At 55.7% G+C, this 17,850-nt stretch overlaps 1 protein-coding gene across 2 annotated transcripts in view; it reads left to right on the top strand.

Annotated features, from left to right (window-relative positions):
* Positions 1–13,117, top strand: part of ZCCHC24 (zinc finger CCHC-type containing 24) — a 65,127-nt gene extending 52,010 nt beyond the window's left edge. For both annotated transcript variants that reach the window (XM_070781912.1, XM_070781913.1), the window contains exons 3-4: positions 836–1,000; positions 8,986–13,117. In XM_070781912.1, coding sequence (XP_070638013.1) covers positions 836–1,000; positions 8,986–9,099 — 279 coding nt within the window. In that variant the 3' untranslated portion in view covers positions 9,100–13,117. The remainder of the gene's footprint in view (positions 1–835; positions 1,001–8,985) is intronic.
* Positions 13,118–17,850: the final 4,733 nt, after the last annotated feature.

Below are 17,850 nucleotides of genomic sequence, written 5' to 3'. Positions count from 1 at the left end.
ATACATATGTATGTGCTGTTCGGTTCAGTTCAGTTCAGTCGCTCAGTCGTGTCCGACTCTTTGAGACCCCATGAATCTCAGCACGCCAGGCCTCCCTGTCCATCACTAACTCCCGGAGTTCACCCAAACTCATGTGCATCGAGTCGGTGATGCCATCCAGCCATCTCATCCTCTGTCGTCCCCTTCTCCTCCTGCCCCCAATCCCTCCCAGCATCAGGGTCTTTTCCAATGAGTCAACTCTTCACATGATGTGGCCAAAGTATTGGAGTTTCAGCCTCAGCATCAGTCCTTCCAATGAACACCCAGGACTGGTCTTCTTTAGGAATATATATGCAGTATGCATTTGAAAATGGAGAGCCAATCTTTGGGGTGGTCTAAAAGAAATTAACACAGCTGCCGAGCAAGGGAGCAGGGCTGAGGAGAGACACACTCTCACTGCTTTTGAGGTGCTGTTCTGCCTATGCTGCCCCTCCAGTGACCATTTAAACCACACCACTGTGGGCCATGTGTCGGGAGGTATGTGACTGCCAGCTCCCCCTTAATGACTGCGGTGTTTAAGGAGTAATTCCTCGCCACCAGGAAGTACTTGCTTTCTTCACTCTAAAAACCCACCACCAGCTCCGTTCTTCATCCCCGTGTGAGTCTCCCAGCCTTGGGATTCCCACGTGCGCTCTGGGGTGACTGGTGTCCTCCAGACCTGGGACAAAAGGTGTCCCCATGTCTGCACCTGGGGACGCAGGGCATGAAGGCTGAAGGGAGAGACCGTGGGGACCCGGTGGGGCATTATTTTGGCCGGGTGGACCCCAATCCCTTGTGTTTGCTTCCTGTCCTCTAGGCACGCCCCAAAGGCGAGGGTCTGACCCCGTACCAGGGCAAAAAGCGCTGCTTCGGCGAGTACAAGTGTCCCAAGTGCAAGAGAAAATGGATGAGCGGCAACTCCTGGGCCAACATGGGGCAGGAGTGCATCAAGTGTCACATCAACGTGTACCCGCACAAGCAGGTGAGGGGCGGGGGCAGGGAGCAGGCGGGACGGAGTGGGAGGACGAACAGGGGGGCAGGCGGGAGCAGGGGAGCCTTCCGAGGGGGAGGAGGCACAGGGGAGCCGGCGGGGTGTATTCCAGGGCCTTTATGTAGAACAGATAGAAGAGGGTTACCTTTTCCCTTACTGAGCTTCAGTTTGCTCCTTCATACGATGGCAATGAGACCACATCTATCCAAGTGAGCCCTTTCCTTTCCTTGTCTCATCGGAAATGGGAGCTGGGGGCGGTTGGAGAGAGAGAGGGCCTGTTTTCCCAGGCAGGGAAGGACTGATAAAGAGGCCACTGTACCAAGACCCTGCGACCACAGACCCAAGTGAATTTTGAAAGTAATGAACTGGGGTGCGACTGTGACGCAGAGCGATGAGAGGGCAGCGGAGTGCTGTAGGAAAGCGCCCTTCACTGGTTCACGCGCCCAGTTGGCACCTGTACACAAGGCAGCTGCTGGGTGCCTGGGACTGTGCAACAGGGCTGGTGACCAAGGGCCTGCTGCCCTGCTGGGAGGGGGTTGAGGTGGACCACCCCAGGGAGCTCCCACTCTGCAGCTGCAGAGAGGAGGCGGCATTTACTCTGGGACCTGAAGGAGGGAGAGAAGCTACACCTGTCACGAGAGGGTGGCTGGCCATCCCGGGAAGCGGGTAGAGCAGGTGCAAATGCCCTGAGGCTGTTGGACTTGGGCTACTCAGGGCTCAGAGCTCAGTGAAGGATCAGGAGGGTGGGGTGGGAGGAATAGGAGAGCTAAATGGGACAGTCCCAGAGGAATGTGGGGGGCCCTACAGGGTAACACCAAGAAACAGCTTCACTTACAGGTGATTACTCTGGGTATGTGTAGAGATTGGTCTAGAAGGTCTGGGAGGCGTGGGGAGACCAGTAGGAAGGCCATGGCAATAGTGCCAGGCAAGCCATAGGAAGTCTGTGGGTCTGCATCTGGGTCTGACAGAGCGCCACGGGACTGGATGTGCATGGTGAGGGGAGGCCAGGAATCCAGGAAAGCAGTCACACTCTGGCTTGAGCTCCCGAGTGGGTGACGGTGGTCATGATCACGGTGGGCAGTCTGGGCTGGGGGCAGTTTGGGGTGTGACATAGGTGCTCTAGATAGAGGCAAGAGACCTCTGTTACATTTGAGATGTTCCTGAAAATCCAGGTCAAGATGTCAAGAAGGCAGTTGGGTTTGTTTTTCTGAAGTTCATGTAAGAATTCAAGGTGGTTACTGATAATTGGGTACCACTGGCCTAAAGGTATGTAGGGAATGATGAGATGCCCTGCAGAATGTGGACAAAGTTGAGAAGGGATTCCCCAGACCATGTGCTGTGGAGTCCCAGCATTCAGAAGTCAGATGAAGGAGGAGCATCCGGTGAGGAAGGCCACAAAGCAGGGAGTCCCCGAGGCGGGAGGGAGCATCGTTCCCGGCCTCAGGCGATGGCTGCTGCTGAGCTGTCAGCTGTCATGACCACGGAGAAGGACCCTTGAGGTTTGGTAACAAGGAGATGGTCCCGAAGCTTTTGGTGTGGAATCACTTTTATCTGGAGGATTTTTTGAGCTGCAACCCAGGTATGAGAACCACTGAAGCCAACACCCTGCAGGTCAGGCATAAGCGGAGTGAAGATATTGATTCACAAGGGGATCTGTTGGCCAGGATGGTGGCCCTGGTGGCATAGGTTCCCTGGGCCAGGCTGCAGAGGAAATACCTTCACTGTCCACTTTTTCAAAGGGCATTGATTGTGGAGAGAAGCAGAGAAATGGGACCATAGCTGGAGTAGAGACAGGCCATTGAGATGGATGTTATATGGTGAGAGAGCCTGGAGCATGTTACGGGTAAATGAGGGTGGCCCAGAAGAAAGTAAAAGGCTGGTGATACCGGGACAAGAGGCATGCCATATGGTCGGCCCAGGAGGGAGGGGCGGGGGATGCCTGGGGACGGACATGGAGCAGAGAAGGGGCTTCACTTCCAAGGCTTCTGTCTTCTCAGTGAAGTGGGACGCGACGTTTTCAGTCAAAAGCCAGGGTGAGAAGGGGTATGGTGGGCTGGCTGAAGGATGAGGGCGGAAGTGGGTCTACCAGGGAAACATAACCAGACTGGCCAGCAGCATCCAAGCCCAGGGGAGCTTTGAGACTGTAGCTGTCACCAAAGCCATCAGCTCAGTTCTGCGCTGTGCCCAGCAGTGTTCGCTGCACGCAGGCGCAAGCCAGACATGGCACGGGCTCAGGGCCGAGGTGTGCCAGGAGAGTGTTTCAGAGGGAAGAGGGCCGAGTTTGGGGCATATTTGGAAAAGTGTGCTGTTGGAAATGCCTGGTCCGGGGGCATCAGCTAGTTGGTCAGGAAAAGAAGCCAGAGGAGCCCTGATGGAGAGGTGGCCCAGGTCTGGGTTCAGGGGAGGAGCTGAGAGCTGCCACGAGAGCGGGTTTCTGAAGACCAGGTCCAGGGTGTGGCCAAGGGATGGTGGGAGAGAAGGTTAGGGTTGGTGAGGAAGTCGGATAATGAGGAGCTGGGGGTAGGGCGAGTCTTCCCTGAGGATGGCAGGAGCGGAGGGTGGAGGAGGGCACAGGGAAAGGGAAGCCAGAGGGTGGGGGAGGCTCCCCTGAGGCAGTAGTGTCAGGCTGAGCCCTGAAGGGGCCATGGAGGGTCAGCAGACCACGGGGACTAGACTGGCGTGGGAGTGGGAAGAGCATGTGCCAAGTGCAGAGGACAGGAGAGCCTGGAGGAGCCGAGGAGGGAAGCAGAGTTTGGAGGGAGTTTGGACGGAGGGGCTGGCTCAGAGACTGTGACCCAGAATTTGGTCTTTGTCCTACTAGGAGGTCTGGGAGTTGTCCAGGAGCACTCTCGTGGCTGAACTATTCTGTGATTTTATGACTGTGTGCAGGCCTCCGTTGTCGCTGAGTGCAGGCTCTGTCCCTCAGGGTTCCATGGTTCCCAGCACCCACCCTGTGGCTCCCAGGCAAATAGATAGGGAGCTGGCCACACAGCCCAGCGGATGAGGGGCTCCTTAGTGCAGGGGCCTGGTCCAGGCCTAATGACACCGAGGGAGACACTGAGGCCCTGGGGCGCCAACACAGGCTTGGTGACCCAGTAGCGGGGGCACAGGACACGTGGCATGCACATGTTTTGGAGCACATCAAGGATGGGGCTGAAGGCAAGCAGGGTAAACAGTCCTCAGCATCCAGGCTCCCGAGGTCTTCCTGGCAATTCCTAAGCAGGTCTGGGACCCCAGTCCAAAACCACCTCCTGTAATGTCCAATCATCAGCACACGCACCCAGGGCCCTGGGGCAGGGCCAGTGCTGTCAGAGGGATTCCTTCTTTCCCTCGCTGGACACACTCCATTGAGGACTGCTTGGCTGGTCTGTGTAGGTTCTAAAGGAAGACGAAGGTCAGGGTGCTGCCAGGCCTTCCAGGAGCTTCCTCTCCAACCCAAGGGATGGGATTCCATCAGACAGGGTTACCTACTGGCGTTCAGAGAATTCCTGGCCTGAGTCACAGGTGTGGCCGCGCTCTGGGTGCCATCTGCTAAGCCCCTGTACACCCTTCCTGTGTGCTCTGCCCACAGACCAGGTGTCCTGTTCATCCTGCTTCACTGGGAGTGAGCGTGCAATCTTGAGAAGTCATGTGGCCTTTCCAAGGCCCCCACATAGACATGGGGCCTTGGAATTGAATTTGCACCTGTCTTTGGAACCCGGTCCTGAGGCCAGGTGGGCCTAGCACCGCCCTCCTTGAACTGGGTGGGCTGGAGCACACCCCTGGGCTCCCAGCGCAGGAGGGAGGAGGCCAGGCTGCAGGTCAGCCTCAGCCGCTGGAGACTCGGGAAGATCCTGACAGCAGTGTGCAGTGGGCAGGCACTCCTCTGCATGTTTTATCCCTTTATCCTCTCAGCCATCCCAGGAGGTCAGCTCTGTTGTATCCCCATTTTACAGGGGAGGAAACTGAGGCAAAGGGCATAAGTGACTCACCCAAGCTCAGTAGAGAAGCTGAAACTCATGAAGGGTGGGGCTAGCCGAGAACACCTGCAGGGGACCCGTGGAGGGGAGGGGCGGGCGAGCACAAGTGCAGGTCAGGCCAGCTGGCTGGGGCAGGAGCTGGGGATAGGCCAGTTCCTGCCAGAACTCAGATGTATGGTGCTGGAGTCTGTGCTGGCGGTCTGGAACGCTCAGTCCCAGTGACTCTCACAGCCTGTGACCTAAGCAGAGGGGTCCCGTCCATGCACCCAAGTCCACCAGGGCCCAACTCCCTGCAGTGGCTCCAGCCTCCTTGACCCCGCCCCTGTATTGCCTTAGCACCCCTTCCAAGAGGCCAGGGCTGTACCCGCCATCCCCAGACTGGCAGCAGCCTCATCTGTTTCATCGTCTCCAACCTGAAAGCTCAGTGCAAGCACCGCCTCCCTGATTACCACCTCCGGACCACAGTCTCCGAACCAAATGCAGGATGTGTGGCTCTGCTCTTCCCTCTCCCAGTCATTCTGTGCTTGTTTGTTGAGCACCTACTGTGTGCAACAGGGAGACTGAGACCCAGAGAGAAGAAGGGACTTGAGTGAGGTCACTCAGCCCGTCAAGGGGGCCTGGGACCCCGCTCTGCTCTTGCTTTACTCCCCAGTCTCCTGTCACAGGGCTCTTCTTCCTCAGGGAAGTGGCAAGCTGGGGGCAGGACAGAGGGGGTGATGGCCCTGCCAGGCCCCCCAGCAGTCAGGAGCCTTTGAAGAACTGAGAGGAGGGGCTTGGAGCATCTGTCCCCCCAGGCTCCCCCCGGCCCCTGCGGTGGAAAGGGGCTGCTTTATTTCTCCTGCTCCCTGAGCTCTGACCTGTCGGTGTCCATCTCTTGAGAACTCTCCACTTCCCCTCTCCCTGCTCCCCACTACATCTGTTTCCCGTCAGACTCCAGCTGTGGCTTCCCCCTGCCGGCCCTGCCCTCCAGGAGAAGAAAACAAGAATGGGCTTTGCCTCCCTGCGGGGGGTGGGGGTGGCCCTGGGGTGATCAGTCCCAGCTGCTGACTGTTTTCCCTCTGCAGAGGGGAGTTGCCTTGACAGCTTCCCCACCTCCTCCACCCAGCGCCTGGGCAGGGCTGAGCCAGGACCCATGGGGGGAAGGGGCACTGACAGGTCACAGCCGAGGAGCGGGAATGGCCAGGATGTTGCAAGTGCGTTTCCCCAGGGGTTCAGCTGGTTCCCCTGTTCTCAGCCTGCCCCCTTCTACATAACAATAGCAATGATGCATGATATTAATACTAACAGACAGTTTGCTCTTTATGTACTAGGCACTGTTCTAGTAACCTTGCATATATTAACTTATCTACTCTTCCCAACAACCCTATGAAGTAGGTACCCTTATTGAAAGTGAAAGTGAAAGTGAAGTCACTCAGTCGTGTCCAACTCTTTGGGACCCCATGGACTGTAGCCTACCAGGCTCCTCTGTCCATGGGATTTTCCAGGCAGTAGTACTGGAGTGGATTGCCATTTCCTTCTCCAGGGGATCTTCCCAACCCAGGGATTGAATCCAGGTCTCCCGCATTGTAGACAGACGCTTTACCGTCTGAGCCACCGGGGAAGTCAGGTACCTTTATTAGCCTGTTGTATAGATGAGAAAGGGGACTTCCTGGTGGCTCAGTGATAAAGAACCCACCTGCCAATGTAGGAGATGTGGGTTCAGTCCCTGGGTCAGGAAGATCTCCTGGAGAAGGAAATGGAGACCCACTCCAGTATTCTTGCCTGGGAAATCCCGTGGACAGAGGAGCCTGGTGGACTACAGCCCATGGGTCGCAAAAGAATCAGACACGACGTAGAGATTAAACAACAACAGAAATGGAAAAAATTGAGGCCCAGAGAGGTTAAGTGACTTTTGAGAGGTCACACAGCTCATAGGTAGTGTGAGCCCAAGCCTGACATGAAGACAGACTTTTTCTCCTCTCCCCTGGGCAGGAAAGTTGGTCATCTGAAAGTTTCTTGGGTGAGGGCAAGGCTCCTGCCCTGTTTCTATGTCTTCCCAATGTGGCTGTAGGCTTAGAAGCACGGAAATGACTTTTTATGACCCTACATCAGGACCCTGCCCACCCACAGGCCATCACCTCCCAGAGCCCTCGGACGTGTCCGCTCCCCACCTGCTCTGAGTGTCAGCTGCAGGCCAGGCACTGCATAATTATGCAGATGAGCTGGTGTGCTCCCTTTGAGCAGTCTGCAGCCTGCCCAGGGGCAGCACTCACACTCAGCTTCCCTCCAGGACCATCCTGGGTCCTGGTCACGGGCACCAAGGCTCCCTGGGCCCACACCAGCCTGCAGTTCCTGCCCCTCTCCTTGGCATGTGGCTGCCATCTGGCCCTGACCAGCTTCCTTTGAGTCCCCTCCGAGTCCTGTACAGGGGACCTCGCTACAGGTAGGGGTTCTGGGCTGGGGCTACAGCTGCCAGCCAAGAAAACGTCTGCTTAATAGCCTCCATATGTTTTCCAGAGAAACAAGCTAGCTTTTGAGAATACCAGAGGGAGCAGGGAAGCCCCCCATGTAACAGAAATGTGCTTTTACATGCTGAACACCCCTCAGTTTACAAACATCTAAACGCCTAACTCCTCCCTGTAAACAAGCTGCAAAAATGGCCCACTTAACAGATGTGGAAACTGAGGTTCTGTGAGGTCACACTGAGTAAGCAGCATCAGAGGTCTGACAAGTCACCTCCTCTCTCTGGACCTCAGTCTTCCATAAATAGGCAGGCACTGTGCCAGGCCCAGGGGTGCAGAATGAATCAGAACACTGCCTACTGACCTCATAGAGCTAAGGACTTGCTTACCCCAAGCCTGAAATGCCATGACCCCATCCAGGTTAAACTCTATGTTTAAATTTACTTTAAACTGGAGGGCAGTTGCTTTGCAATGTTGTGTTGGTTTCTCCTATGCAACAGCATGAACCAGCTATGTATGTCCACAGACCCACTCCCTCTTGAGCCTCCCTCCCACAGCCTGCTGCCCGCTCCTCTAGCTGATCACAGAGCACCAAGCTGAGCTCCCTGTGCTGCGCAGAAGCTTCCCACTAGCTGACTGTTGTGCACAATGCAGTGTATATATGTTAGCGTTACTCTCAGTTCACCCTACCCTGCTGCGTTCACAAGTCCATTCTCTGTATCTGCATCTCTATTCCTGCCCTGCAAATAGGTGCATTTTTCTAGATTCCATATATATGTGTTAATATGTGATACTTGTTTTTCTCTTTCTGACTTACTTCACTCTGTATAACAGGCTCTGGGTTCATTCACCTCACTTCAGCTGACTCAGACTCATTCCTTTTCATGGCTGAACTCTTGAGTCTTTTTTTTTTTTTTGCTGCACCACATGGCTTGCAGGATCTTAATTCCCCAACCAGACATTGACCCTGGCCCCCCATAGGGAAAGCGCCAAATCCTAACCCTTGGACCACCAGAGAATGCCCTAAACTCCCCTTGAGTCTTGAGGCACAGGAGCAGGTATGGGGATGACAAGTGGCCTGGGAAGAAGCAGTGTGTGCCGGGAAGCAGGGGATGGAGCTTGGGTCTCCCTTGAGCTGGGCCTCCATTTCTCCAGCTGGATCACGTCTGTGCACCATTTGTGAGCTTCAGGTGGTGGCGGCTCAGAGAGTGCTGGCGGGGGGTGGGGTGTTGGGAGGTGGTGGGCGAAGTGGGTCTAGACCTGGGGCTCTGGGCACGAGACGCCCTCCCACAGCCCTGCTCCCAGCTCAAGGCCTCGGCCTGTGCCCTTCAGTTCGCAGGACACGTGTGTTACCTGCGGCAGGCGAGAGGCAGGAAGGGTCCTGGGCGCTTTGGGAAGCAAACTCTGATTACAGGTTGATGTGCTCTCTCCCTGCGCCCTTCCTGTGTCTCTGTCACCTTCCTCCTGTCTGCCTGTCCTCTCTCCACATCTGTCTCACTCCCCCTACTTGGGTGTTTCTTTCTCTTCACCCTCCTCCTCCCCACCCTTGGGCTCGCTTCCTCCTTTCTCTCTGCAGAGACCCCTGGAGAAACCTGATGGCCTGGATGTGTCCGACCAGAGCAAGGAGCACCCCCAGCATCTGTGCGAGAAGTGCAAGGTGCTGGGCTACTACTGCCGGCGTGTGCAATGACCTGGCCGCCGGCCTTGCCGCGCCACCCTCCCGCCCGCCAGAGAAGACACCACCCCCCGCGTGTCCCCTGTGTGTGTGCGGGGGTGTCCTCGCAGGCTGACAGGTCTAGCGGGGTGGGCTCTTAGGTTCTTGGCTCATGTATGTTGACAGTGTTACTGATGTCGCTATGTGCCCCTGGAAGGCTGAGTCTCTGAGACTCCCTGCAGTGGATGTGGGTCTGTGTGAAGGGGTCGGGGCGAGCCGAGGTCAGCACACAGGACCCCACAGAGCCCTGAGTGTCCCCCGCAGGCTCTTCTCTGAGACTCCCTTTGGGGTGAGCAGCCTCGTATTGGCCACAAGTGCACTAAATTTACTGTGAATCCTAGAGCCTGCAGGGGACTGTCTCCCCGAGACCAGCCAGACCGCCTTCTCCCGCCCAGAACCTTCCAGTTGGCCCTGTGTGAAAAGCCACTCTTGCAAAGCCCCAGTTTTCCAAGTCAGCACTCATGGTGAGCTGACACCTGTCCTAGCAGCTGCTGGGGAGTGGGCACTTCTGCCCCCTGCCACTTTGAGCCCCAAATCTGACCGCCTCTAACGTCACTGGCTTGGCACCTGGGTGCTGCACCCCACCCCCCACAAACCCAGGGGTCAGGGACGGGAGGCACTGAATGTTGGAGAGTGTTCCAAGGTGTGACCTGGTGCATGTCCAGCCGCGCCTCCACCCCCCCCCACCCCCCGACCCCCGCCACATACTTCCCCTCTTGCTTAGATTTTGTCGGTCCCATTCCCTTCCCTCCCTCTTCCCCTCCCACCCTTGCTGGGGGGCCACCCTCGGATGGAGGCTGTAGAACCCAGCAGTGGAGCCACTCTGGCAGGAAGTACACAGGCCTGGAAGATCCAAGCCCCAGGTTCTAATGCTAGCCCCGCCAGTGACGCCCTATGGAGTCTTGGGAAGGATTCTCATCTCTCCGTTTCCCCACTCGTCCCATGAGAGAATGACAGCAGAGAGGTGTTCTGATGTCCTGGGGTTCGTCCTGGCTACACACCGTCTCCTGGAGCAGAGAGCTTTATTTGGAGAGGGTTTCCAGGTCCTGTACACCCACTATCCTGTATGCCGCGGGAGTCAGTCAGTCACTTAATAAGTGAAACCCCAGCTCTTCCTGTTGTCCCCTACCCTGCAAACATGAAGAATTGTCCCCCCCTTACATAGGCAACCCCAGTACAAGCTACAGAACCTCTCATTTGCAAAGCCGGGTTGATGATTCCTACCTCCCCAGGGGACAGGGAGGCTTCTTGGCGCTCACACTGGCCAGGGCCACGCTGTCCCAGCAAGCGGGGGGGATCACCTTGCTCTTCGTTCTCTCCCCAGTGAGAAGCCCTATTTTTATTGTTATGTCACCCCTTCCTTTCTCCCGGGGCGAGGGGAGGGGAGCTGGCTTGTCAGAGCTGAGTCACTTGATTTTTGCCCCAACATTATGCCTCTGTGGGGGAAAAAAAAATCAGACCATGAAATGGGCCTGAAATTCAGTGTTTACCACGGCTCAAGGACACCCAACCTATGTCCGGTCGCCTTTTGTTTTCAAATGAAAATGCTTTGTACAACTGAGGAGTTACAGCGAAGTGTTTATCAGGGGTCCAGGGAGTGAGACAAAGAGATGGAGTGAGTGTGTGTGCAGCCAGAGGGCTGCAGGGCAGGTTTGTGGGGGAGGCCATGCCTTCTGAGCACTTAAGAAGAGAGTATTTGCTCCAGCCTGAGCCCCATAGCCGCCTCCTTCCGGCCACAGGGACAGAGTGCGGGTCCCTGGCTGAGAAGACGCTCACTGCCCACCTCTGAGGAGGCCCTCCCGGCTGCTCCCTGCCTGCTCCATGGTGTCCGTGAGCCAGAGTCACCCTGGCCCAGGGCTCTCCTTCCTGGAGGGGAAGCTGTTACTGTCAGCCATACCAGTGCCCTGCTAACGAGAACATTTGTTGTGGTGGACATTGTGCTGGTCTCTGCTGTGTGGACCAGGCTCAACACTTCCAGGGACCTAGCCCCATGGGGGAACCTTGGTCTCAGCGTGCCTGGGCTGCAGTTGTGGGGGAAGCCCACACCCTAGAAAGAACCCAGGCTCCAGACCCCAGGAGGCCAGGGCGTTCCACAGGTCAAGAGGGGAAGGGATATCACCCCAAACTGACCTTTCCAGTGGGCTTGTCCAGCTGGCAGCCACTGCACCCCACCGTCTGTACAGAGCCGGCCAGCGGGGGCTGGGCCTCCCCCGAGGCTGCCATTCTGCACCACCCCCTCCAGTACTGTTTGGCTGAATTGGGGAGCTCTCTGGGCTCAGCGAGAACCACTGCTGTCCAGGCTGGTGCTGTGAGAATTAAGTGCTCAGAGGGCCTGGGTGCCTAGGAGACAAGAAAGTGTGTGGTTGTAGTACATTCAAAAGGGACAATCGCTTGCAGTTAGTAGGTCTAGAGATCCAGTTGGGAGAGAATGGTGTTTACCCCATATGAAGTATTCAATAGTTCTACTTGTGAATTTGTATTTATTTTGAGTTATACTTGACACAGAATTCCTTTTGTGTTGTTTTTTTTTTAAGAAAAAAATACTATGTGTGTATTTTGAAACGAAAATTCATGGATGTTAAAATTTCTGCATGGTTTCCAATTTTTCTCACAACACTGAATTTGTTACCTTCTCCCGAAAACTTCACAGTGATTTTTGTCTGTATATATTTGAGGGCTTTTTTTAAGAAAAAAAAAAGAAAAAGAAAAATACGATTGCTTGATTTTTGAGGTTAAACAAAAAGAGAGGCATTTTCAAAACTTCAGAGCTTTCAGGAGGGCAATAGAATATCAAAGGAAGATTTCTGGAAGTATTTTTTGCAAACCTTCTGGTCAAGCTGCAAGAAAATATTTATGGTGAGAACTTTTCTCTGTTTCCTGTTTTGTTTTTGCTTTTTTTTTTTTTGGTTTGGTTTTTTTTTTTTTTTTTTTTAACTATGCTTTGGTCTGTAAAAAGTCTGCAACTGAATTACATTAAGAAGGAAATATTGTCTACATAGAATATTATATGAAGTTGGTACATAATTCTGATGAGGAAAAAAAAATCTTTGCAATTCTTTAAGCCATATTATTGTTATTCTCTGTTGTTTTCCTTGGATGAAAATATCAGTATTAGGTAGCCAGCATATTATTCAAGTGCTTAGACTTATTCATGTGTTCCTGTCCTGTATTTATACATATGTGTATTTGGGAAAGTATTACTTTTTGTAAGGGAAGCTATTATTAGATACTTAGTGAAAAAGGGAATGGTGAACCCTTTGAGCCTCTTCAGCTGAGGATAGCACAGCATTAGAACCCATTCTCTTGCACCTTCTTATTATTATCTTGTTATCATGGTTATTAATCTTGTGGGGGTGGAAGTGAGCCAGGTTAGGAGGAGGCGACATGTACATAGCCCCTCCATAAGTCGGCCAGCTCCAAAGATGGCCTCCTTGGCCTGGTCCAGGGCTCCCAGTCAGCAGGGCCCAGGGAGGGAAGAGGAAGCAGGAGGGGGATTTCTCCAATCTCCCTCTTTGGAGCTTTGCCATCTGAGCCATGCCTCAGGGCCCTGTGCTCTTTGAACTTGGATTTGTCACCCAGAGCCCTGAGACCTGCCCTCCAGCATCTAACGGACTTGAATCTACTTGGAACAAATATTAAATCCAGCATCACTACATCATAGCCCAGAGTGACAACTAACCCTGACGTTTGGGAGGCGTCCGGTCTTACGGGAGCTCACCGCTCTCTGTTGTCAGCTTCACCATTCAACCTCCTCCACTCCTGTGTGGTGACCCTGTCGGTGTCTGTATCTGTTAATATGTGTGTGTCCAGCTAAAAAGACAAACAGAACCCGTGGGCCAGCTCGGAGGGTGCGTGGAGAAGCCTCCCAACCTCTCCTGAGGGCCGCCCTTGGGATGGCATTCCGTCGTGTGCCTTATTCTTGGAGAATCTGTATACGGCCTGCCTATAGAGATATAGCCTTTTCATGCTCTATTAAAAGAACTTTTAAAACCAAGAGAGGCTCCTGGGTTTCCTTGTCTACACAAAGCATCAGTGGGGAGCTGGACATTTTCACAGACGCAGGAGGCCACGAGGGGTGGGGGGCCTTGGGGCCGCCCCTCTGGTCTCTGAGTGTCTGGGATGTCTTGTCTCACCTTGTCTCTACCCCGAGCATTCGCCTCCTCCCAGCCCCTCTGTCCCCAAGCAGACATTCTCCGGGGCGAGGGCCCTTCCCAGGCAGGGCCCCAGACTGGGCGAGATTGTCGGCACATTAGGTCACAGCTCGCTCTGCAATGGGGCTCCCGGTGACCATATATAGGAGTGAATCTTCCTCAGAGACGGCAGCCCCAGGCCTCCGCTGCAGCTCCCATTTGGCCTTCTCTCCAAGCCTGGGATTTGGGCCTCAGATGCTGAGTATCCCACAGTGAGCAGACTCAAGTGTCCAGGACCTCCTGGAAAGTCCCTGGGAGAGGAAACAGAGGGCCCTTCTTCTGAGCAAGGACCAGGCTGGGCTTTCTCGACGTGGGGCTCTCACCGAGGGCCATGGCTCACAGAGCCTGGAGCCACAGCCAAGTGAGCCTTAAGGAACCACCTGCATACGGAGCCCCTCCACTCAGGGTCAGCGCACTTGTGGTTCTCAACCCAACTGCTCACCAGAATCACCTACGGGAGGATTGGTCCCACCCCAGAGATGCTGAGACACTGACTTGGGTTCCCTGAGGTCCTTAGAGTCCCTGATCAGTCCCACATGCATGCTTGAGAAGCACCAGGCTTGGAAATGGGCCTTATGGTCCTGTGAGGCTGATGGGGATGGGAATGAGACTGTGCACAAGGGGCTCTGCCTCCCCGCTGGCCACCCCATCCTCAGCTCCATGCACTTGCTGCCAAGAATACAGCACCTGGGGTGTGGTGGGAAGTGGGTGGTAGGGGAGACTAGAAGTCCAAGTTGTTACATGGAATTTTCAAATTTTTAAATTTTGGCAACTAGTTTATTAAATAGCCAAACGACATGTCTATGGGCCAGTCCATGCCTCCAGACTGCAGCCTCTGAGATGGAGCAGAGAAAACAAGATGTAAGTCCTTGGGATCAGGGAACACAGATGGGGAAGTGTGGGGAAGAGGCAGGAAGAGAGGTCCCTGACTCCCGAAGCGGGATCCCTTGCCTTCTTTGGGGCGCACAGTGAATCCTGAAATCAAGCCCTTTCCCTTTATTGGCGCAGAGAAAGAATTCACTTCTGGGTGCCTGGCCTCAGGCTTTGTGAAATGATGGGCAGGGCAGGTGGGTGTCATTGCAGCCAAGCAGTGAGCAGAGAGGGGACCCAGTCCAGAAGAGTGGGCGAGGAAGAGAATAAACCCCCCAAAGAGGGCATCTCCCCCTGCAGCCCAGGGAGGGCTGCGCTCCCGGTACAGGTCTGAGGACTCGGAGTCCGTCCATCTCAGTGGCCCTGTGCCCTGTCGTGCTGGCTTCCAGATCAGTCCTGTCTCCCACAGCTGGGTGACCCTGAGCAGTTCCCCTGGCCTCTCTGAGCCGTGGCTTCCATGGGGATGTTGTGTGGATAAGTCAGCCCAGTGAACACAAGGCCCTGTACACAGCTTGGCAGCTGGGCGGCGGGTAGGGGGCCAGCACTGTGGATCGCTTGCTCCCACTGTCTGTGGCTCAGGCCAGAGATCACACAGGGTGTCCACGGGGACACCAGGCCTCCAACCCAGGAACCTGGTTCTCTTGTTCACTCGCTGAGCGACCCCATCCTGGGCCTGAGGAGTCAGGGCTACCATTCGATTTTCTGCCCTTATGTGTCGTGTGCACGTGCCCATGTATTTGTTTTGCTTTGTTTTCTGTGGAAAAAAAAACAAATCCAAGGCAAGCCCAGCCTGCATTTCGACATCTCCTGGAGCCGTGGAAACCAGTAATTCCCCTGGACAGGAAGGATTTCCGGTTAGACTTAATGTCCACGTCCAGAAGCAGCTGGCAGCCGAGAGTAGAGAGAGCGGAGTCCACAGTAGAAAGGGGCGTCAGTGGACCCAGATGGGAGGGCCCAGCTCTGACCCACCCCTGCCTCTCTCCCCTTGGCGTCCTCCACCACCCTCACACCCCTAGTTGAGGCCTTCAGAGAAAAGGGCTCACTTGAGGCCACTTGGGGGCAGAGCAGGATTTGAACCTTGAGATCTCACCTCCTGGTGCAATGTTTCAGAGGCAGAGCCGGGGCTCTGCCTGGAGCAGCGTGCTGTGCTCACAGCTGCAGAGGTGGGCGAGGAGGGCTCCAGGGCAGAGGTGGTTTGGGGAGCGGGCAGCTCCAGCCCGTGAAGGCCTTGGTGTAAGACACAGACACAGGGAAGGGAAACCAGCCAGTTCCCCAGCATTGAGTTGGTTGGGGAGAATATGAGCTCAACCACCCCCCCACCACCACCTCAGCACCAAAGGCCTTGGGGGCTCAGGGGACCCTCATGGGGCCCAGATAAGGCTCCTAGCACCACCCTCTTCTTGAAACACACGCGTGGAGCCCCTGTGTCCTTATCTATGAGCTGGGGCACGCGGGACTGACCGCAGGCTGCAGAGGGTGCTCTGTGCCGAGTGTACCTCCTCTCACTGGCTCCCGCTGCCATGTGGCTTCTGCCCTGGGCCCTGGCCACAGGCACACGTCTCTCCTGTCGCTCGGGGCTCATATGTGCTCCTAACGGTCAAGGCAGGAGCCAGGGCAGAGAACACTATGGCAGGTGGGGAAACTGAGGCCTAGGGATGGCCCCGATGTCCCATACTGGCAGACGGGTCCTTCCATCTCCACGCCGTGTGCTTTTTCTGATTCCAGCCAGAGACTCCAAGTGCCTTTCCACCAGCCTGCTCAGGCCTTCAGCAAATGACTAGGGGTGAGCCAGGGCTGGGCCCCGTGATGACCTGGGTGGGGAGTCAGGTCCTGCCTACTCCCAGACAGCTGGACCCCAGCTCCCCACAACCTAAGGTCGGGCATCCAAAGGCCACCCCAGCTGCTCCCTGGCCTGCCTCCCACATGGTGTTGGGAGGGGAGACAGGGCAAGAGAAGCTGACATGGAGGTGGTGATGACTGGGGAAGCGCTCCCGCAGCCGGAGGCAGGCTTTTGGGTGTTCTTGGAACTCTGGCTGGAGCCAGGAACAGCCTGTCCTTGGGCACAAAGGCCCCTCCTCACACCTCTCCACACTTCTGCAGAATGGTTAGAGGCTTGGGTTCGTGGTTCCCCATCTCTCTCACACACACACACATTCACATACCTCTTTGCACTTGCTTGCACTAACACATATCCACACACGGACACACGTGCACTCACACACTCTCAGACACATTTACACACACATACCACAAACATGCACGGCTGCAGCCCGTTGGGAGTACTGAGGGGGTAGGGAGCCCCGAGGGCAGCCCCTCTCCCTGACTCCTGTTAGCCAAGGGTCACTTTTAGAGAGGAAGAAACTCCCGCCCAGAGGGCCATGGACTTCATGTGACTCTGCCACCTTCCCCACAGGCTGTACCTCCCTGCCATGAGCCAGGGGTCTCTGGAACCATCCAGTGGGTGAGAGAAGTCAAGCCCCAAACAGGGGTCCAACACACTGACCACAGCCTGTCCTCGGATCGAGAACAGTGGGGCGAAGTCTCGGCTTGCCAGGCGTGATGAGGGCCCTGTGAAAAGTGGGTCGTGTGAAAAGTGGGCCTGTGATGAGGGTTGTGCAAAAAGTGACCTCATCTGTTAGACACGCGTGTTGAAGGTGAAGCGAGGCGGTGCCCAGGCTTTGGCTTTGTTCTCAAACAATCCAGAATATAGATGGGGGTTGCTGAAGCGAGACTGACAAAATGGTGAGCCTGTCCTAGTGAGGGTCCGGGACCCTGGAGACCCACTGCCCTGCAGTCTCTGCTTCATGTTCCACTCCTGGGCGGGAGATGAGCTCAGGGCAGCTGGACCAAGGAGGTGCGCGGGCATCGTGGGGGCAGGGCCTCCACACCTGTCCCTGCCCTCATTCAGCACCATCCCCCCCACAGCCTGTGTAGCCGCAGTGCTGGTGTGACCTGGCTCACCCCGGGGTTAAGTGTGGAATGAATGAGTGAGGTCTGCCCAACATCCAGTGCCAGCTGCTGGGCTGCGTGATCGGCACGTGCATCTCAGTCTCGGTCTTTGCGACAACTCTGTGAGCTGGGTGCTACAATGAGCCCCGTTCACAGAAGAAGAAGCCAAGGTCCAGAGAGGTTGACGACTTGTCCAAGATCATACGGCTGATGACAGCAGAACCTCTGCCTGTGCCCCTTCCCAGACCCCCTTCCCATCTCTCAGCACCAGGGGTATGTCAGGTCCAGGGTTTAGTCCCTGCCTCTGGCAGCTGTGCCACCACCCAAGACAGCCAGGCATGGGGCCGGCCTGCCTCAGCCCCCAGGTCTCTGGGCCCCTCACACCTGCCCAGCCGAGCCTGTCAGCCTTCCTGTGGTAGTCCGGAGCCAATAAACAGCTAGTGCAGCTGCTGCAGTGGTTACTGCAAACCTGGGCAGAAGCTAGAACTGAAGCCAAGCCACTCAACACAGAACACAAACCCCCAGGAGGTCTCCACCCCCTTCCAACCCTCTTGAAAACCTCCCTGGGGGCCTCTTTCCCAGTTGCAAGGGAGCCCTGCTGCTACCTCCACTACCTCCAGGAGAGCTAGGCCAGCACCTGTGCCTTCTCTCCTTGCACGATCACCCATTCTGGCCCTCCCCTACCCCCTCTCCTCAGCCCTCCCACCACTGGAGCCCT

Source organism: Bos indicus, chromosome 28, assembly GCF_029378745.1.
Source record: "Bos indicus isolate NIAB-ARS_2022 breed Sahiwal x Tharparkar chromosome 28, NIAB-ARS_B.indTharparkar_mat_pri_1.0, whole genome shotgun sequence".
NCBI lineage: Eukaryota > Metazoa > Chordata > Mammalia > Artiodactyla > Bovidae > Bos > Bos indicus.
Note: the sequence above shows the minus strand (reverse complement) of the source record. Positions and strands in the feature narration are given on the sequence as shown.